Consider the following 22,226-nt stretch of genomic DNA (forward strand, 5'->3'; position numbering starts at 1 on the left):
GGCCTGCCTGCACAAATGATGCAGCCGCGTCTGACCAGCGTTGTGCGTACTGATGTCACACCGTGGGTCCGCGGAACACAACGGTTGGACACAGCTGGATTGTTTGTTCGGGAGGCTTTGAAATTTTTATTGGTCAGAGGGTAGCTGCAGAAGAGCGGGCAGGCTAGTTTAACCTCCTGGGCGATAATCCCGAGCTGAGCTCGGGGTATATTGCGCAGGAGGATTTCTCAGGCCCTGGTGGGCCGATTTGCATAATTTTTTTTTGTTACACGCAGCTAGCACTTTGCTAGCTGCGTGTAACTTCTGATCGCCGCCGCTCGCCGCCGATCCGCCGCTACCCGCCGTGCCGCACAGCCTCCCCCCCGGACCCCCTGCGCAGCCTGGCCAATCAGTGCCAGGCAGCGCTGAGGGGTGGATCGGGACTCCCTCTGACGTCACGACGCCCATGACGCCGGTGACGTCATCCCGCCTCGTAGCCATGGCGACCGGGGAAACCCAGCAGGAAATCCCGTTGTGAACGGGTTTTCCTGCTTACTCTGATCGCCGAAGGCGATCGGAGTGGGTGGGGGAATGCCGCTGCAGCCCAGGGCTCGCTACATGATTTAAAAAAATAAAAAATAAAAAAAAAAGTGCTGCGCCCCTCCTGGGCGATGCAATTGTATCGCCCAGAGGGTTAACAGCGGCTTATAGGCATTAGCCGACTGCAGTTTGTCTCCCACATCCCTTCATGTAGCAAAGGGGGTGGCTGGCATTATTTCTTTTAATTTTTTGTAATACAGCAGTTTTTTAATAAAACCAGTACACTTTTACATTATGTGGAGCTTCTTTTTGCGCACACAGCTGTGGAGAGACTGAAGGTGGAGTGCCAGTGAGGCTGCAGGATGGCCAATACCCCGAAAGTGAAAACAGGCCCAGAAGGCCGTGGAATCTGGTGAGTCTTTTCCTGAAGTGGGGGGCTTCTTCATTCATAGTAAACAAGCATTCATGAGCGCTTATCCATAGTTACCTAAAGAACTGTAAACTGATTTACTGATGGTGCACACATCTAGGAGGAGCGCCCCACTGTCTAATTAGTAATTTAAGACAATTTTGTGGTTAATGCTTAATTGAATTGGACTCCTATCTAATCTTATGATCTACTGCTCTGTGTATGAGCTCAGTATCTTGGTAATAACAGTTTTTTTTTTTTTAATTAGTGATAGACGCAAAACTAAAAAAAAATACACCTTTATTTCCAATTAAAATATTGTGGCCATACATTGTGATAGGGGCAAATTTTAATGATGTCATATCCGGGACTGATGGCAAAAAGCATATGTGGGTTTTAATTACGGTAGCACATATTATTTTAAAACCATAACGGCTTAAACTAAAAAATAATTATTTTTTCTATTTTGTTTCTTATTATTCCCGATAAAATGCATTTACAATAAAATAATGCTTACCATAATGTACCACCCAAAGAAAGCATAATTGGTGGTGAAAATTATAGATTATTTTGTTGTGATAAGTAGCAACAAAGTTATTGGCGAATGAATGGGAGCGCTGTAAGGTGAAAATTGCTCTGGTCTTTAAGGAGAAAAATCCCTAAGGGCCCGTTTCCACTATAGCGTTGCGGAATCGCCGGCGAATCACCGCAGGCAAATCGCATGCGGGTGCGATTTTGCATGCGTTTTTTGCCGCAATTTCGCATGCGATTTCGCATAGGTTAGGGTGATGCGATTTTAACCATGTCACTGCCTGTGTGAATCAACATGGGTACCTATGCGAAATCGCATGCGAATTCGCGGCAAAAAAACGCATGGGGAAAACGCATGCGATTTCCCTATTAAATACATTGCGTGCGATTCGCCTGCATTCCACACGCAGGCGAATTCTGAAGGCCCTGGCGTGCAGATTTTTTCTGCACAGAAAAACGTTCAGGAAAACGGACAAGTGGAAACAGTCCCATCCACTTGTACTGGCTATGCGAATTCGCATGCGGGCAACGCATGCGAATTCGTGATAGTGGAAACGGGCCCTCAGTGGTCAACTAGTTAAACACACCATACCCCTTCATATTGACTGCTGAAACATGTATATTATGCATCCATGTTTCTGTCATTCCCATAATATTGTAGTCTGTGGCCATTATTCAATTAACATTTCTCCTGAGTTTTCTCCCAAGAGATACTTTTTATCTTCTGCAAAAATAGCTATTCAGCCCCCAGTAATTTAAAATATATTCACAATTAGGTGAAAGAGCAATATCAAACTCATCTGGATATATTTTTGCTTGCTGGGGGCTGTAAGGGTATTCTTGTGATAAGCTGAGAGACCGTCTTTATGGAGAAACCTCAGGAGAAAAGTTAATTACGATCTCTTGCGAGCAATTAAAGTTGTGGTTTTTATTTGTAAGGCATTCTGCATTAGTTACTATTCATTTGTTTTGTTTTTTTACCCTCCACATTTTGTTCTTCTAGTAATACTTAATTTAACACAGGAAGAGTAATACACTTCCTTGCTTTTTATGCACCATCCTCCTCTCTAACCTCTATATACCCCAATTGATCCCTCTAATAGTTTAAATATCATACTTTTTAGCAAAAAAATTCTGTAGCTTATTTAGTGTAATATTTTCCTCTACTAAGTGTCATAAAGGTTCTCAGGAAAGCCTTGTTAAAATAAATATCCTTTTAGTCACAACATTTTTGAAACCACATTGCATAAAGATCTGCAATAGTTTTACCTGGTATTGAAGTTCGTACAACAACCAACCCTGTCATTTTTTCATCTGTTAGTCGTAAAGTTGTAAATGTACCTGAAATCACAAATATATCAATATTATTTAATTGTTTACCTTAAGATCTTTGAGCGTTTTAAGACATGTTGATGTGTAGATATCCACTGACTGAACTGAAATGGAATAACGTTTTTATAAGCCATTTAAAAAGAATCTGAAGCCAGATTAAAAATGGCTTTTTAGCTTATATTCAGCAGGGGCATGTTTGCCCCTGCTAAAACGCAGCTATCCCATGGCATAACGAGGGGTCTTTACCCCCCAAATCCCCTCCGTGGTGCCCAGGGAGCGCTTCCGTGTGAGGCAGGGCTATGAGCTGCAGCCCTGCCTCACACGCGTCTGTCAGCGGTGGATCTCTGCCTCTCCCCCGCCCCTCTCAGTCTTCCTTCGCTGAGAGGGGCAGGGGAGAGGCGGAGATCCGCTGCTGACAGACGCGTGTGAGGCAGGGCTGCAGCTCATAGTCGTGCCTCACACGTAAGCGCACAGGGGCAGCAAAATCCACGACCAAGAAAGTTGTGGATTTTGCAGGGGGGATTTGGGGGGTAAAGACCCCTCGTTATGCCGTGGGATAGCGGCGTTTTAGCAGTGACAAACATACCCCTGCTGAATATAAGCTAAAAAGCCATTTTTAATGTGGCTTCAGATTCTCTTTAAAGACTCATATTTCTACAGATGAGAACATTTGCTGTTAAAAGTACAAATTGAAACTTAAAAGTGAAGAGACATGGGGGCGTGGTCAACATGGTGACCTAAGCAGATGTGCTTTGCGGAGCTCCGCTGCCTGGCCCCTCTTTTAAGCTAAGTTACCGATTTTCGGACTGACTAAAAAAACCAATCAAACGGCTGCCAAAAGCCTTACAGAACTTACCGAGCAACCTGGATAATTGGTTTGAACCCCCAGTGGGGGAAGAAGAGGGAGAGAATTCACCTTAAGGCCTCTTGGCAAGGGACAGCTAAGCCTTCCTGCTCTTAAAGGAGTCATCAGGGGAGAAATAGTAAAATAAGTGGTACTTACCGGGGGCTTCCTCCAGCTCCAAGCTCCCAGGACGTCCCTCACCGCAGCTCTGCCCGCAGCCGTTCACCGCAGGTCCGTCCCGGTCCCCGGCGATGACGTCAGAGTGACCTCCAGGTCACTCTGTACTGCGCCTGCGCGAGCGGCGCTGTCAATAACCGCCACGTGGGCCGGAGCAGACTGCGCAGGCGTAGTAGTACGATACCAGCCCTACCAGAACATGTCTCAGAAGGGCAGACAGGAAAAGGAGGAGTGAAGGGAGACAAGGGGCCTGATTCACAAAGCGGTGCTAACAGTTAGCACCCTGGTGAAAAGCCCTTTATCATGCCTAAACTCAGTTTAGGCATGATAAGTTTAGGTGTGATAAGTTTAGGTGTGATAAGTTTAGGCATGATAAGTTTAGGTGTGATAAGTTTAGGCATGCTAAGTTTAAGCGCCAACTGCGTTAGCACCGCAGTGCACAGCTGATCAAAAGTTTTACGCTAGCAAAGACTGGTGCACTTTGTATAAAGTTTAATGGCGCTGCTTTGCGTGCGGGACTTTGCAAGCGATCTAAACTTATCTAAACTTAGCATGCCTAAACTTATCACACCTAAACTTATCACACCTAAACTTATCACGCCTAAACTGGCTTTTCACCAGCATGGTGCAATGGTTATCATGCCTAAAGTCTTTTAGGCATGCTAACTGGGTTAGCACCGCTTTGTGAATCGAGCCCAAAGCATCTAAATCCCCGGAGAGAACATCAGCCACTCCCCTTCCAGCTAGAGTATCACCACATTCCAGACAAGGAAAAGATGAGGACATGTCGCAGGTACTAACACAGAGGATACAAGCCAACCTGCTTTTGCTGAAATAATGGAAGCTATTAGGCAATGTTAAGCAACACTAACAGCAAAAATTGACAGTGTGGAAGCTAAACTCAGCTTACAGCACCAAGATATGTGCAACATAAGAGATCGTGTGTCTGAGGTAGAACACAGAACATTGAATGTTGAAGATGTTACTCACAGACATGAGACAGCTATCCCTGATCTAAAAAAAACGAATGAAGATTATGGAACAGTAGCGTTCCTACCTAAGTGCGCAGGAGGGCGTGGCGCACCGTGTGCCAGACAGCCAGGGGGTTGTCGCCACGACCCCCCTACACCTGACTAAGGAGGGGAAGAGCAGCGCTAGGAGGAGGGGTGACAGCAGGGATAGGAAATATCCCCCCCCCTCCCTCATCTGGGTCCCCCTCCTTCTGCCTCTCTTCTCCCCCCAAAAATGCGGGCAGCAGGCCGGGGGCAGTGGGCAGCGAGCAGGCTGGCGCGGAGAATACAAGAAGAACAGGAGCGCACCGCTGGTGCAATAAACTTTTTTACTTGGTATCGACACACATTAAAATTACACTTACACTGTGTAGAGATTAAAAAGCGCCTGTATAGCCTGCCGGTGGTCCTCTCCTCTCACCCGCGCTTGGCCAGAGCGGCGGGGTGCGATGATGTTTGGCGTGGGAGCGGAGGCGGTGGGCGGAGCCAGGTCGCGGAAGTGCCGTCTGACGTCACGACGTTTCGGCGTTAACCACGCCTTCATCAGGTGACGTAGCGGCAAAGACGGCAATGTTTTATACCCACATGTGTGGGCGGGGAGCGAATCCCGGGGACCCTCCCTGGGATGTCACAACAGCTTCCGATTGGCTGTTCGGTGTTTGATAGTAAACCTTACATTACGGATGAATGAATCCGTCCTTGACCTTATATTACGGGAAACATTAAATAAAAACAATGCTACATGCGAAAATGGTTTTAACTATGAAAAGTTTTTGTACTTTTAAAAAATACTTATTTTAATTTTAAAAGATTCTTTTAAAAAGAATTACACTGGTGTTATTTTCATGTTAAATTTTATGTTCATTCATATTTATTTAAACGACGATGCAGATGCACCTCAATGGGCACCTTCATGTAGTACATGGTGTTCCTAGTCAGTACGCACCGGTTTGGTCTAGAACTGCCACCATCTAGGAGCATATTGCCGCGAGCATTGCCCAAGACTTATCTCGGTTTTTAAAAGAATCTTTTAAAATTAAAATAAGTATTTTTTAAAAAAAGTACAAAAACTTTTCATAGTTAAAACCATTTTCGCATGTAGCATTGTTTTTATTTAATGTTTCCCGTAATATAAGGTCAAGGACGGATTAATTCATCCGTAATGTAAGGTTTACTATCAAACACCGAACAGCCAATCGGAAGCTGTTGTGACATCCCAGGGAGGGTCCCCGGGATTCGCTCCCAGCCCACACATGTGGGTATAAAACATTGCCGTCTTTGCCGCTACGTCACCTGATGAAGGTGTGGTTAACGCGGAAACGTCGTGACATCAGACGGCACTTCCGCGACCTGGCTCCGCCCACCGCCTCCGCTCCCACGCCAAACATCATCGCACCCCGCCGCTCTGGCCAAGCGCGGGTGAGAGGAGAGGACCACCGGCAGGCTATACAGGCGCTTTTTAAACTCTACACAGTGTAAGTGTAATTTTAATGCGTGTCCATACCAAGTAAAAAAGTTTATTGCACCAGCGGTGCGCTCCTGTTCTTCTTGTATTTTCTATTAGATTTGCTGGCACCACCCAGCCTGTGGAGCTGCACCCATTCATATCCTTATACACCCCATCAGTTGAAGACTGCGCAGGAATTTTTCTTTTTGTCTTTGGCGCGGAGAATACTCACGTTACTTCCGCGTATCAGCCTGGAACGCTGCGTCGCCATCACGTGCCTCTTCTGCGCCTCCAATCATTGGAGGCGCAGTAGAGGCACGTGACGGCGACGCAGCGTTCCAGGCTGATACGCGGAAGTAACGTGAGTATTCTCCGCGCCAGCCTGCTCGCTGCCCACTGCCCCCGGCCCGCTGCCCACATTTTTGGGGGGAGAAGAGAGGCAGAAGGAGGGGACCCAGGTGAGGGAGGGGGGGATATTTCCCCCCTCCCCGCCGCTATCCCTGCTGTCACCCCTCCTTCTAGCTACACGGGGGGGGAGCACTATACCACCTAAACTGGGGGCCACTATACTACCTAAACTGGGGGCCACTATTCTACCTAAACTGGGGGCCACTATACTAGCTATACTGGGGGCCACTATACTGGGGGCAGCTAAACGGGGGGCCACTATACTAGCTACACTGGGGGCATCTATGGGGGCCACTATTTTACCTATACTGGGGGGGCACTATACCAGCTACAATGGAGGCAACTATACTATCTAAACTGTGGGCCACTATACTAGCTATACTGGGGCAACTATGGGGGCCACTATACTAGCTATACTGGAGGGCAGCTGTACGGGGGCCACTATACTAGCTACACTGGGGGCAGCAACACTACCTACATTGGGGACAGCAGCTATGCTGCCTATCCTGACTATACTACCTTTACTGGGGGCAACTAGCTACCTATACTGGGGGCAACTGCTAGCTACCTATACTGGGGGCAGTGGCGGCACCGGGGGGGGGGTGCTTTGGGTGCTGTAGCACCCCTTAAAATTCTCCAAGCACCCCCCAGCGTGAACTGACTTTCGGCATCTAAGATGCCGTATCAGTTCACCGCAGCTGCAGAGCAGGGCTGCCGACATGATTGAACGTATTCTTTGGGCAAATCTGCAGACATGATTGCATGTATTTTCTGGGCAAATCTGCCGACATGATTGCATGTATTTTCTTGGCAAATCTGCCGACATGATTGCATGTATTTTCTGGGCAAATCTGCCGACATGATTGAACGTATTCTCTGGGCAAATCTGCAGACATTATTGCATGTATTTTCTGGGCAAATCTGCCGACATGATTGCATGTATTTTCTGGGCAAATCTGCCGACATGATTGCATGTATTTTCTGGGCAAATTTGCCGACATGATTGAATGTATTCTCTGGGCAAATCTGCAGACATGATTGCATGTATTTTCTGGGCAAATCTGCAGACATGATTGAACGTATTCTCTGGGCAAATCTGCAGACATGATTGAACGTATTCTCTGGGCAAATCTGCCGACATGATTGAACGTATTCTCTGGGCAAATCTGCACACATTACGTGTATTTTCTTGAGAAAACCTGCACAATTATGTGAATTTTCTGGGGAAAGGGTCACCAAAACTTGGGTCCACTGTCTTTGCGTTGCACTTTTAAAGGGAACCCGAGGTGAGAATAATATTGAGGCTGCCATATTTATCTCCTTTTAAGCAATACCAGTTGCCTGGCTGCCGTGCTGGTCCTCTGCCTCTAATTGTTTCAACCACAGACCCTGAACAAGCATGCTTGTTTCTGGTGTGATTCAGTTCACTACTGCAGCCAAATAGATCAGCAGGGCAACTAGTATTGTTTAAAAGGAAATAAATATGGCAGCCTCCATATCACTCTCACCCGGGTTCATGTCAAATTACAGTTAGCTCCACCCTCATCCGGTCATGGCCACGCCCATTTTTTTGCCGTGGCGCGCTGAGCGCGCCGCATGTTATAGCGCCACCCATTTTTTGCCCCTTTACTTTTTGTGTGTGTGTGTGTGTGGGGGGGGGGGGGGGTCTTATAATACCCAGCACCGGGTGTCAAATGCCTTAGGTACACCACTGTTATGGAAGACAGGATGATTGATGCAGAACACCGTAATAGGAGGCATAATGTAAGGTTGTTGGGTCTGCCTGAGAAAGCTGTTGCTGCTTATATGAAGAATCTCCTACACTAACTTCTACCAGCAGACACCTTCTCTTCTCACTTTGTAATCGAGAGAGTACATCTCATGCCAGCCTGCAGGGGCCCCCCAGGATCATTACCACATCCCATAATCTTCAGAGTCCTCTACTTCAGAGACAGGGATGCATCCTGAATGCAGCCAGGGAAATGGGTACTATTACATTGGAAAACAGTAAGTTAATGTATTTACCAGACTACTACTGAAAGGCAATGGCTCAGAAGATCCTTTGTATATGCCAAGCAAACTACGAGAGAAGAATATTCCATACTCAATGATGTTTCCAGCAAAACTTCGGATCAAAGATGGGGAAACTATACGCTTCCTTGAGAATCCATGAGATGTTACATGGATGGAAACATTACCGGCTTCATGAAATTGATTAGCTAAAGGATGATCCTGTGTGCTTCATTCCTGCAATATCTTTGGTTCAAGTTATCTTTATTTGTTTATATGCCACCTTATCTTGCTCTTATTTCTTCATTTTACATCCTTTCAAGACCTGGGCCCATAAGCAATTCCTTTTTTTCTCTTGCATTTTCTTCTAGGAGGTAATGGTATATTAAAATGCATAGAAAATAAAGTAACTACTGAAAACAAATACCACCCCAAAAAGCCTAATAGGTGGCAAAAAAAACTCAAAAAAAATAAATATATAGATCACTTTGTTCTCAGGTTGAACTCGATGGACGTATGTCTTTTTTCAACCCAAATAACTATGTAACTATCATTTCATTGTAATTAGTAGTAATAAAGTTATTGGGGAATGAAAGAGCTGAGTGCTGAAATGTGAAAATTGCTCTGGTCCTCAAAGGGTAAAAACCCTTCCTTGGTCCACTGGATAGCATAAACGTTACTTCCTGTAACACGTGCATACAGTAAAAAGAAAATAATTGGAATAAAGTTTAGGAGACATCTATTGGCCAAAAAGTAAAGTTACACCTACATACTTTCCAAAACAAAAAAAATACATATAACATTAGTTAACCTCTCACCTCCCCTCCCATACTGTAGCTACCAAAATAAAACACTAATTAACCACTTCTCTACCACAAGTTTTTTTCCCCTTCAAAAGCTCTTCCCATTATTTGGTAATAACTTTATCGCTAATTATCACACTGAAATGATCTATATATTATTTGTTGCGGGACAAACTAGGCTTTCTTTGGGCAGTACTTTATGCTAAGAATATTATTGTATATGCATTTGAGAGGGAAGAAAAAGAAAAAAATTTAAAAAATCACCATTTCTCAGCTTTCAACCATTGTAGTTTAAAAATAAAATGTGCTATTGTAGATAAAATAGACACATTTTATTTGCCCATTTGTCCCAGTTATTACAATGTTTATATTGTGTCCCTAGTACAATGTAAGCCGATAATATTTTATTTTGGGTAAGGGGTAAGGCGTTAAAAAATAATGAAAATGTATTTAATTTTTCTATGGTAAGTGTATAATGCTGAATTTGGAAGTAGTTTTACTTTTTGGCCACAAGATGGTGCTATACTAACTCCGTTTTCTAAAAATAGAAAACAGAACCAAGTGTTTACATGTGTTTAGGTGTTTAGAAACAGGGACCTAGAAAAGCGTGGCAGAGGTTTCTAAGTGAAGTTGCTAAGATATTTATAGTCTTCCTATAGGCCAGTAGAGTTTGCTGAAAACTCCAAACAGTCCACAGAAAGTGTAGCCCAGGCATGGGAAAACTTGGCCCTTCAGCTGTTAAGGAACAGATGCATTTGCCTTTATGAGTCATGACTGTGGCTGTCAGACTCATGCAATGCATTGTGGGACTTGTAGTTCCTTAACAGCTGGAGGGCCAAGTTTGCCCATGCCTGGTGTAGCCTGTTCATTGCTTGCACTTTTTTTTTTTTTTTAACATACCAAGTTTATTAAAACAGCTAAGATAATACATAGACATGTATATATGGTAGGATAATATGCAGGTGAGAATCGCCAAAGTTAATATTTAGTAACAGGTGCCGCTGCCAATGTAGAGAACAGAGATGCCAAGTCACATGTGGAAAAACACTTGTCATGTCATTCAACAAGAGTAGCATACAGAATAAATAAAAAGGGAAAATAACAGATCAAAAACATAAACAGTGCAGATAAAACTGGGGATATTTTCTAGAAGGATTCTCTCACCAAATAAGGGAAGAGGTTATGGCAGCCAATAGCACCCAATATATCTAAATGTCAGGAAACATATTTAACCACTTGAGGACCGCGGTGCTAAACCCCGCTAGTGACCAGGCCATTTTTTACTAATTGGGCCACTGCAGCTTTAAGGCTTCGCTGCAGGGCCGCACAACTCAGCACACAAGTGATCCCCCCCCACACACACACACACACACACACACACAAGACCTCTGTTGGTGGGGTCGGATTGCTCCCCAGTTGTTTGTTTGTGTATATATATATGTATATATATATATATATATATATATATATATATATATATATATATATATATATATATATATATATATATATATACTAGCCAACCCGCGTCGTAGCATACGCCGCATCTATCTATCTAATAGAGTACATGCCTCAACCTTGAAGCAAGAAGAAGTAGGCTTTCCATGAGAAAATGTATGCGTGCTCAAACACCAAGTTTACTCCTAGCAAGTCTGGCTTTGCAAATCCGGCCTAATTGGCTATTCATGAGGCAATGCTCATGCAAATATGCATTTGCTTTCGCATGCCAAACTATGCAGGGTCCAAAAACCAATACCGCAAAGCGATCACCCTGCGGGTATTAGTTCATGCTACATTAGCACTATCCAGGAGCGCCACGGGGAGGATTCCGAATGCCCCCATACAACCGGGGGACTGCGGGGTCCCAGGCTCTCTTACTGCCTGGGAACCACAGCGGCACCCCGGAGGGGGAGGCTGGGTGGCGCAGCTGCACCCCCCCCCCCATCCCAAGTGTGGTCAGCGCCGGGGAGAGCCATCCGCACCTACCTCCCAATATTAAAAACAGGCACTTACCTTAACGTCCATTGCGTTCTGCAACATGCACATTAACTTGGGGGCACCACATGAGAAAGGAGTGAAGCATGGGTCACCCCGAGCTTTAGAGCTCAGGGCTGGCTCACATACAACACTCCGGGGTGGGGGGAGGACAGGCGCAGACAACTCACTCCAGGGCTCACACCACCAGAGCAAGCCATCCACCACCTGCCTCCAAAGGATACAACTGCAAAAAATGCTTTCCATGAGAAAAATTTTGCGTGCTCAAACACCAAGTTTAACCCTAGCAAGTCTGGCTTTCCAAATCTGGCCTAATTGGCTATTCATGAGGCAATGCTCATGCAAATATGCATTTGCTTTCGCATGCCAAACTATGCAGGGTCAAAAAACCAATACTGCAAAGTGCTCTCTCGCTGCCTGGGAACCACAGCGGCACCCCGGAATGGGAGGCTGGGTGGCGCAGCCGCCCCCCCCCCCTCCCCCAAGCGTGGCCAGCGCTGGGGAGAGCCGTCCGCACCCACCTCCTAATATTAAAAACAGCCACTTACCTTAACGTCCATTGGGTTCTGCTACATGCGCATTAATTTTCTCATGGAAAGCATAGTGCTAATGTAGCATGTAGCAGGGTGACTGCTTTGTGGTATTGGTTTGTGCATGCATTTGCATGAGCATTGCCTCATGAATAGCCAATTAGGCCAGATTTGCAATGTCAGACTTGCTAGGGTAAGGCCTCTTTTCCATGGACTGTGAATAGGCAGTGAAATGGCTCTCAAACTCTCACAACTGCTCACTGCTGCCTGGTAACTGCTCACTGCTGCCTGGTAACTGCTTGCTGCTGCCTGGTAACTGCTTGCTGCTGCCTGGTAACTGCTTGCTGCTGCCTGGTAACTGCTCACTGCTGCCTGATAACTGCTTGCTGCTGCCTGGTAACTGCTTGTTACTGCCTGGTATCTGCTCACTGCTGCCTGGTAACTGCTTGCTGAGCACACAGCTCAACAGTCCGTGGAAAAGAGGCCTTAAACTTGGTGTTTGAGCACGCATAAACTTTCTCATGCAAAGTACTTCTTCTTCTTGTTTGAAGGTTGAAGCACTTAGTCTATTATATATATATATATACTTGAAAGACCAATACAGAGTGGTGTATTGTACATGTAAGAAGTGGATCGAAAATCATGCATTATTCAAAACATTTTTTAAAATTAATAACTGCAAAGTGGGGTGTGCGTAATTATTCGGCCCCCTGAGTCATTACTTTGTAGAACCACCTTTTGCTGCAATTACAGCTGCCAGTCTTTTAGGGTATGTCTCTACCAGCTTTGTACATCTAGAGACTGAAATCCTTGCCCATTCTTCTTTGCAAAATAGCTCCAGCTCAGTCAGATTAGATGGACAGCGTTTGTGAACAGCTGTTTTCAGATCTTGCCACATATTCTCGATTGGATTTAGATCTGGACTTTGACTGGGCCATTCTAACACATAGATATGTTTTGTTTTAAAACATTCCATTGTTGCCCACTTTATGTCCTGCTGGAAGGTGAACCTCTGCCCCAGTCTCAAGTCTTTTGCAGTCTCCAAGAGTTTTTCTGCCAAGTTTGCCCTGTATTTGGCTCCCTCCATCTTCCCATCAACTCTGACCAGCTTCCCTGTCCCTGCTGAAGAGATGCACCCCCTGAGCATGATGCCACCATATTTGACAGTGGGGATGGTGTGTTCAGTGTGATGTGCAGTGTTAGTTTTCCGCCACACATAGCGTTTTGCATTTTGGCCAAAAAGTTCCATTTTGGTCTCATCTGACCAGAGCACCTTCTTCCACATGGTTGCTGTGTCCCCCACATGGCTTGTGGCAAACTGCAAACGGGACTTCTTATGCTTTCTGTTAACAATGCCTTTCTTCTTGCCACTCTTCCATAAAGGCCAACTTTGTACAGTGCATGACTAATAGTTGTCCTATGGACAGAGTCTCCCACCTGAGCTGTAGATCTCTGCAGCTCGTCCAGAGTCACCATGGGCCTCTTGACTGCATTTCTGATCAGCGCTCTCCTTGTTCGGCCTGTGAGTTTAGGTGGATGGCCTTGTCTTGGTAGGTTTATAGTTGTGCCATACTCCTTCCATTTCTGAATGATCGCTTGAACAGTGCTCCGTGGGATGTTCAAGGTTTTGGAAATCTTTTTGTAGCCTAAGCATTTCTCAATAACTTGATCCCTGACCTGTCTTGTGTGTTCTTTGGACTTCACGGTGTTGTTGCTCCCAAAATTCTCTGAGACAACCTCTGAAGCCCTCACAGAGCAGCTGTATTTGTACTGACATTAGATTACACACAGGTGCACTCTATTTAGTCATTAGCACTCATCAGGCAATGTCTATAGGCCTCTGACTGCACTCAGATCAAAGGGGGCCAAATAATTATGCACACACCATTTTGCAGTTATTTATTTGTAAAAAATGTTTGGAATCATGTATGATTGTCCTCCCACTTCTCATGTGTACACCACTTTGTGTTGGTCTTTCATGTGGAATTCCAATAAAATTGATTCATGTTTGTGGCAGTAATATGACAAAATGTGGAAAACTTCAAGCCAATGACAGCCGATCACTTCCCTGCCTACAGAGGGGACATCCGTGTCACGCGGCTGTCCCCAGTACAGCGCTGACTTAGATCGCAGCACTGTACAGGGTTATAAGATGGCGGTTTCGCCCTCTAACAGTCTCAGAGTGCGATCGCAGCTGGGAGACCTTCCAAGTGGAGATGTGCGTGCATTGGCACACGCAATCTCCTACTAGCCCCATTGAAAGCCATTTGCGCCAATCGGCATGTTGTGGTCCTGGGGCTGCCTCCGCATTCACGCCAGTTGGTGTGGAGCGGTCGGCAATTAGTTAATAAGCAAGCCTTAGCATCATGTCACAGGACAGCCCATGTGATCATTTAAAGGGAATCTAAACTGAAAAGTATATGGATTTTTCTTTTAAAAATAATACCAGTTGCCCGACTCCCCTGCTGATCCTGTGTCTCTAATACTTTTAGCCACAGCCCCTGAACAGGCATGCAGATCAGATGCTCTGACTGAAGTCAGACTGGATTAGCTGCATGCTTGTTTCAGGTGTGTGATTCAGCCACTACTGCAGCAAAAGAGATCATTGGGAGTACCAAGCAACTGGTATTGTTTAAAAGGAAACATCCATATCCCTCTCAGTTAAGGTTCCCTTTAAGAATTTTATGACGTGTCCAATATGCATTAACAATGGGGCAGGACCACATCATATGGAGAAAGGGGCCCTTGTCCATGCAACCATTTTGGACAGAGATCATCCCCATCCAACCTAAATGTAGCTAAATGCACAGGAGTAAGAATAGCTCTGTAAAGCACATATAGATAGGTCAAACAGTCTGGTAGATGCAGTAAAACCCTAGGTACCAATCCAATCCTCCCAATCTTCATTGGATATATCCCCAACTTCACAAACCCAGAAGGCCCATTTTTTGTATGCCCAGTAGGTTGCTGCAGGGATAACCAAGGCTCCATAGACTGAGGACTAAGATCAGCTGCTTAGAGGGAGCATTTCTTATAATGTAAAGTAGGGGGGGAACCCACAAACTCTTTTGGCAGATTTTCAAATTGACATGTCTCAACTGTAGAAACTTGTAGCGGGCTGTGTTAATAAGTGAGAACTCAGAAGACAATTGTGCAAAAGACTTTTAATCCACCAGTTTAAGTTCCGGAGGGCACAGGGTCTTCCATGGTGGGGTGGTGTTAAGCATACTGTAACGGTATAAGCATTTATGAGAGTGATCCCAAACGCATACCCCCCAACCGTCCCGTTTTCGTCGGGATTCTCACGATTTGGGGGGCCCTCCCGCTATCCCGGCCCCCCCCCCCCTCTTGAATCCCGACGGCTGGGCAGAGAATGGAGGAAGAAAAAATGATCGAGGCTCCAGCCGCGGTAATGAGGGATGCGGGAGCCCGGCTTCATTACTTCCTCCCTCCCTCTCTCTGAATACCCCCCTGATGTGTCTGTCCCCCCCTCCTTGTTAGCAGAGTGAGCGCAGCGGAGCAGCCAGTCGAGTCCTTTTACTTACCGCTGATCCACTCGTACTGGCATCGGACCTCCATGTGCTTCCTGTTTACTATGACGTCACAGGAAGCACATGGAGGTCTGATGCCAGTACGAGTGGATCAGCGGTAAGAGGACTCGGCTGGCTGCTCCGCTGCGCTCACTCTGCCTACAGGGAGGGAGGAGGGGGGACACAGACACATCAGGGGGGCGTTCAGAGAGGGGGGGGACAGACACATCAGGGGGGCGTGCATAGAGGGGGGGGGACAGACACATCAGGGGGGCATAGACACAGAAACCCATGGGCACCCTCACCCTTCTCCCCACCATTTTTTAATGACAATTGCATATATATATATATATATATATATATATATATATATATATATATCTGCAATTGTGTATATATATTTTTTTTGACTAGGGGTGTGTCAGGGGGTGTGGTTGGGGGTGTGTCAGGGGGTGTGGCTTATGTCCCGGTTTCTCATCTCAAAAAGTTGGGAGGTATGCAAACCTTTCAGATTTCCTTTAGGGTGGGTATAAGAGACTGAAACCTGACAACTTCTTTCTGACCCTTGAAGGTATTACCGGTATATAATGGATCACAGTGCCAAAAAGGCAGCACCGAAAATAATGATTCTTGGAGGGCTGTCTTCCTTTCTCTGAGGCCATCATACAGGTGAGAAAGCTGGATCTCTAGGCAATACAAGTGTCAGTTGGGGATCGCTGTACCACCCAGATTCTTCAGCTGCTGCTGTGTAGAGATGAGCGTAATGGCGTAATTACGATTTCGCGAAATTTCGCGTAATTAGTGTAATTACGTTTATGGCCGTAAGTACATAATCGTAATGAAGAAGGATTTCGCGAAATTTCGCGTAAGCGTAATTTTCGCATTGCAACGGGTATTACGAAATTAATGCGTATGGCCCGAAGCGGAAAAGTTGACGCATGGATCAATGTTAGGTAGCCGCCGACTTTAAGGGTTAATAGCAAAGCCCCCTTAAATGCTAAGAGCCTCAAATTTGGAGAATATATTAAGGAGATCAGAAGGAATAAGAGGAAAAAAATTTTTTTCAAAAAGACCTCATAGTTTTTGAGAAAATCGATGTTGAAGTTTCAAAGGAAAAATGTAAACATTTAAAAACCCGCCGACTTTAACGGTTAATAGCAAAGCCTGCTTAGAGTTTAGGAACACCAAATTCCCAGGGTATATTAAGGGGATCAGTGGGAATAAGAGGAAAAAAATTTTTTTCAAAAAGACCTTATAGTTTTTGAGAAAATCAATTTTTAAGTTTCAAGGGCGAAAATGTCTTTTAAATGCGGAAAATGTCAGGTTTTTTTGCACAGGTAACAATAGTGTATTATTTTCATAGATTCCCCCAAGTGGGAATAGTTTTACTTACTTCGTTCTGAGTGTGGGAAATATAAAAAAAAAACGACGTGGGGTCCCCCCTCCCAGACCTCTTTAACCCCTTGTCCCCCATGCAGGCTGGGATAGCCAGAATGTGGAGCACCGGCCGTGTGGGGCTCCGCACCCTGACTATACCAGCCCGCATGGTCCATGGATTGGGGGGTCTCGGAAGGGGAGGGGAAAGCTTGGCTCTGAACCCCCCCCCCCCCAGGAAATCGCGGCCTCCACCTCCACCGCCCATCGGAGGTGGAGAAGAGCCCCTTGTCCTTGGATTGGACAAGGGCTCGGAGGGGGAGGGGAAAGCTTGGCTGCCCCTCCCCTTCCGAGACCCCCCAATCCATGGACCATGCGGGCTGGTATAGTCAGGGTGCAGAGCCCCACGCGGCCGGTGCTCTGCATTCTGGCTATCCCAGCCTGCATGGGGGACAAGGGGTTAAAGAGGTCTGGGAGGGGGACCCCACGTCGTTTTTTTTTTATTTTTCCCACACTCAGAACGAAGTAAGTAAAACTCTTCCCACTTGGGGGAATCTATGAAAATAATACACTATTGTTACCTGTGCAAAAAAACCTGACATTTTCTGCATTTAAAAGACATTTTCGCCCTTGAAACTTAAAAATCGATTTTCTCAAAAACTATAAGGTCTTTTTGAAAAAAAAATTTTCCTCTTATTCCCACTGATCCCCTTAATATACCCTGGGAATTTGGTGTTCCTAAACTTTAAGCAGGCGTTGCTATTAACCGTTAAAGTCGGCGGGTTTTTAAATGTTTACATTTTTCCTTTGAAACTTTAACATCGATTTTCTCAAAAACTATAAGGTCTTTTTGAAAAAAAAAAAATTCCTCTTATTCCTCCTGATCTCCTTAATATATTCTCCAAATTTGAGGCTCTTAGCATTTAAGGGGGCTTTGCTATTAACCCTTAAAGTCGGCGGCTTTTTTATATTCTACGGAGCATTACGGTTTAACGCGAAATTACGGTAGCGTTTAATGCGAACTTACGGCATGAACGAAACGCGAAATTACGCGTTGAAAATTACGCTTACGGTATTTTCAATTACGATTTTAATGGCAATTACGCTACTGTAATTTCGCATCGTAATCGCAAATTTCGCATGCGTAATTTTGGTAATGCGAAATTACGAAAATTTCAGCTCAACTCTACTGCTGTGTCTTTGCTTGGCCCAAATAAACCTGGCAAGATGGGAGTGCAGTATGGCAAACACAGATGGATGCAAGAAAACAGGCGAGTGCCAAGATACATATAATACTTTTGGTAGTAAAAGCATTAACATACAACGGCAGAGGATCTCGAATGAGCTCGATGAACTCAAATGGAGACTGGAAATCCATAACGCACAGATATTAATAGGAGCTAACCCAAACCAGCGGGGTGGAGAGGTGCTGTTGAGTAGGGGGAAATAGTCTATGGGTAGAATGAAGGATTTAGACCATTTAATTTTAAGGCCTTAACCTCCCTGGCGGTTTATTTATTTTGCCAGGGAGGCTGCGGGAGGGTTTTTTTTAAATTAAAAAAAAAATATTTCATGCAGCCAACTTCTGAAAGCCCACTAGAGGGCGCTCCGGAAGCGTACTTTCGATCGCCTCCGGCAATCGAAAGTAACAAGATAGGCCGCAATGAGCGGCCTATCTTGTTTCGCTTTCCTCGTCGCCATGGCGACGAGCGGAGTGACGTCATGGACGTCAGTCGACGTCCTGACGTCAGAGCCGCCCGATCCAGCCCCTAGCGCCGGCCGGAACTGTTTGCGCTGGGCTCGGGCGGCTGGGGGGACCCTCTTTCGCCGCTGCACGCGGCGGATCGCCGCGGAGCGGCGGCGATCGGGCAGCACACGCGGCTGGCAAAGTGCCGGCTGCGTGTGCTGCTTTTTACAGAATGGAAATCGGCCCAGCAGGGCCTGAGCGGCGACCTCCGGCGGCATACCCCGAGCTCAGCTCGGGATTACCGCCAAGGAGGTTAATAGGAGCCGTATCCGCTGATAACCTGCAAAACCATTACTAACAAATCACCAGGGTCCTCTAGGTATCACAACCTATCATCTGCATATAATAAGCTCACCTTAACCTGAAGTAAGATAGATATGGAGGCTACTACATTTAATTATTTTTAACAATATCAGTTTCCTGGTGTCCTGCTGATCTTTCTTGCATCAGTAGTGTATGAATCACACACCTGAAACAAGCATGCAGCAAATCCAGGCAAAACATCTGACCTATATGCATTGCTCTGGGTATATGGCTAAAAGTAGTAAGTGCAGAGGATCAGCAGGACTGACAGGCAATACATATGTCAGCCTCCATATTCCTCTCACTTCAGGTGTGCATTAAATAAATATTCATCTAGCAAGACCACTAGATTTCAATCCACATTGCATTTACATTACAGACCTGTGGTGGTTACACCTGACGGAGCTGTTGAGATTTCTGTTAATGGTGGAGTTGAAGTTGTAGATGTACCTGAAATCACAAATATATCAATACAGATGTTATTGTTCATCTCAAGATTTCTTAGCGTTTAAAAGCATGTTGATGTGTAGATAAATCCTGAAAGAACAGAAAAGCTAAAGCAGTTTTATGAATCATCTAGGGTTACATAAAGCATTGTAATTACAAATCTCAGCCCCCACTTACTCAGCACAACCTTGATGGTGCCCCTCCAGTGTTCATATCCCTACCTTGGCCCAGTTATAAAACAAATGTGGTCATCATGATCTTTACGCCCATGGCAAGCGTAGCCACAATAATATCTATCAGATCTGAACAATGGACCACTGTCTTAAGCCTAATCTAGACGGAGCGATCCGGCGGCTCGACTAGCCGCCGGATCGGCTCTTCCGCATCCCCGCGCGTCCCTGCCGCGTCCGCGCGTGCGTCGGATTTAGGGTTGCAACGGTATGACATTCCACGGTATGATAACCGTCAAAAAAAATACCACGGTATGACGATATTACGGTATACGGTATTGTACAGTTATTTGCCCCCCTCCCCTGTAGCCAGTAGTAGGTGGCCGCAGCATAGGAAGCCAGGGATAGGTATAGCTAGTAGTAGGTGGCCGCAGCATAGGAAGCCAGGGATAGGTGTAGCTAGTAGTAGGTGGCCGCAGCATAGGTAGCCATGGATAGGTGTAGCCAGTAGTAGGTGGCCGCAGCATAGGTAGCCAGGGATAGGTGTAGCCAGTAATAGGTGACCGCAGTATAGGTAGCCAGCGATAGGTGGCCGTAGTATAGGTAGTCAGTGATAGGTGTAGTCAGTAGTAGGTGCTCGCAGTATAGGTAGCCAGGGATTGGTGTAGCCAGTAGTAGGTGGCCGCAGCATAGGTAGCCAGGGATAGGTGTAGCCAGTAATAGGTGACCGCAGTATAGGAAGCCAGCGATAGGTGGCTGCAGTATAGGTAGTCAGTGATAGGTGTAGTCAGTAGTAGGTGCTCGCAGCATAGGTAGCCAGGGATAGGTGTAGCCAGTAATAGCTGACCACAGTATAGGTAGCCAGCGATAGGTGGCCGCAGTATAGGTAGTCAGTGATAGGTGTAGTCAGTAGTAGGTACTCGCAGCATAGGTAGCCAGGGACAAGTGTTGCCAGTAGAAGGGGCTTGCAGCATAGGTAGCTAGTGATGGGTGTAGCCAGTAGTAGGTGCTTGCAGCATAGGTAGCCAGGGATAGGTGTAGTCAGTAGTAGGTGCTCGCATGATAGGTAGCCAGGGTTAGGTGTAGCCAGTAGTAGGCGCTCGCAGGATATGTAGCCAGGGACAGGTGTAGTCAGTAGTAGGTGCTCGCAGGATAGGTAGCCAGGGACAGGTGTAGCCAGTAGTAGGTGCTCGCAGGATAGGTAGCCAGGGTTAGGTGTAGCCAGTAGTAGGTGCTCGCAGGATAGGTAGCCAGGGACAGGGTGTAGTCAGTAGTAGGTGCTCGCAGGATAGGTAGCCAGGGGCAGGTGTAGTCAGCGATAGGTGCTCGCAGGATAGGTAGCCAGGGTTAAGTGTAGCCAGTAGTAGGTGCTCGCAGCATAGGTAGCCAGAGATAGGTGTAGTCAGTAGAAGGTGCTCGCAGCATAGGTAGCCAGAGATAGGTGTAGTCAGTAGAAGGTGTTCGCAGCATAGGTAGCCAGAGATAGGTGTAGTCAGAAACAGGTGGCTGCAGCACAGAGAGCCGCGGGGGAGGGAGAGGGGACGCAGCAGCAGGGATAAATACTCACATGCCGGCAGCCAGGTCCTTCACCGATGTACGGGCTTTTATTGTACTTCATGTTCTTGCATCGTCTTGTAATAGCACCCAGGGGGCGCTGTTTCAAGGAAATGTGATGCAAGAACATGAAGTACTATGAAGCCCGGGTACATCGTGAAGGACGGAACTGGCTTCTCGCAAGTGAGTATTTGTATCCCCGCTGCTGTTCGTGCGCTCGTCGCTGCGCCGCATCCCTGCCGCTACGTTGCCCCGTCATCCCGGTCGCCCCGCCCCTAAAACCGGTAAAACGAAATTGTGCACGGTATGGTTACCGTGCACAATCAAACCGTGATATATAGTAATACCGGTATATCGCGGCAACCCTAGTCTGATTCGATACCCGCTCGTCCCCGCCGGCGCCGCTTATCTTCCGCTCGATTCCCCGCTATTGTCCGCTCGCGGGGAATCGAGCGGCGGCGAGATCGGACCTGTCGGATCTTACCAATCGAGCTGCATCAGCGGCTCGATTGATAAGTTACATCGGCACGTGTGTACCTAGCTTTAGAGGGAAGAAAGGTTAATGTTTGGAAGCCACTAAAAGCTCTGGGCCCCCTGCAGAGGCTGTTCCCCTGTAGTTACACCCCTGTTATCATATTTCTGCACATCAGAACATTTTCTGTTCAGACTGAGTATGAAATCAAACTTAGAGGTAATGAGACCAAATGTCCCATTTTGAAGTAATTTCAGCTTGTTTGTTTTTTTCATTATTTTGCTACTATTTTCCTTCTGTCACACTGCATTATACTTATAGTAAAATTTCTAAAACAAAACAAAAACAAACAAAGAAAAAACGAATTTTATCTTGCAACTGTGGATATTTGCTATATCATTTTAAAACACAAAACACAAGAATCTTACAGGGCACTCGTAATACACTGCTTACTTACTCTTCTTGGCAATTAAGCAGGGTGTTTGGGTTTAAAAAAATTAAAAACGTTAAAAAAAAAAAGTAAACTTACCTATTAAAAATTTCATCCACAGCTCCATCTCCAGTTCCAGGAGCACTGGTACAATGAAAGTGTCCAAATGGAAATTCAATGCTTG

General features: G+C 46.0%; 1 protein-coding gene across 1 annotated transcript in view; it reads right to left on the minus strand.

The window, feature by feature from the left end:
• Positions 1-22,226, minus strand: part of LOC137537869 (mucin-5AC-like) — a 385,525-nt gene that overhangs the window by 70,785 nt on the left and 292,514 nt on the right. The window contains exons 22-23 of the mRNA XM_068259817.1: positions 19,351-19,419; positions 2,729-2,800 (exon numbers count right to left, since the gene is read on the minus strand). Coding sequence (XP_068115918.1) covers positions 2,729-2,800; positions 19,351-19,419 — 141 coding nt within the window. The remainder of the gene's footprint in view (positions 1-2,728; positions 2,801-19,350; positions 19,420-22,226) is intronic.

The sequence above is a fragment of the Hyperolius riggenbachi genome, chromosome 11 (genome assembly GCF_040937935.1).
Source record: "Hyperolius riggenbachi isolate aHypRig1 chromosome 11, aHypRig1.pri, whole genome shotgun sequence".
NCBI classification, from domain to species: domain Eukaryota; kingdom Metazoa; phylum Chordata; class Amphibia; order Anura; family Hyperoliidae; genus Hyperolius; species Hyperolius riggenbachi.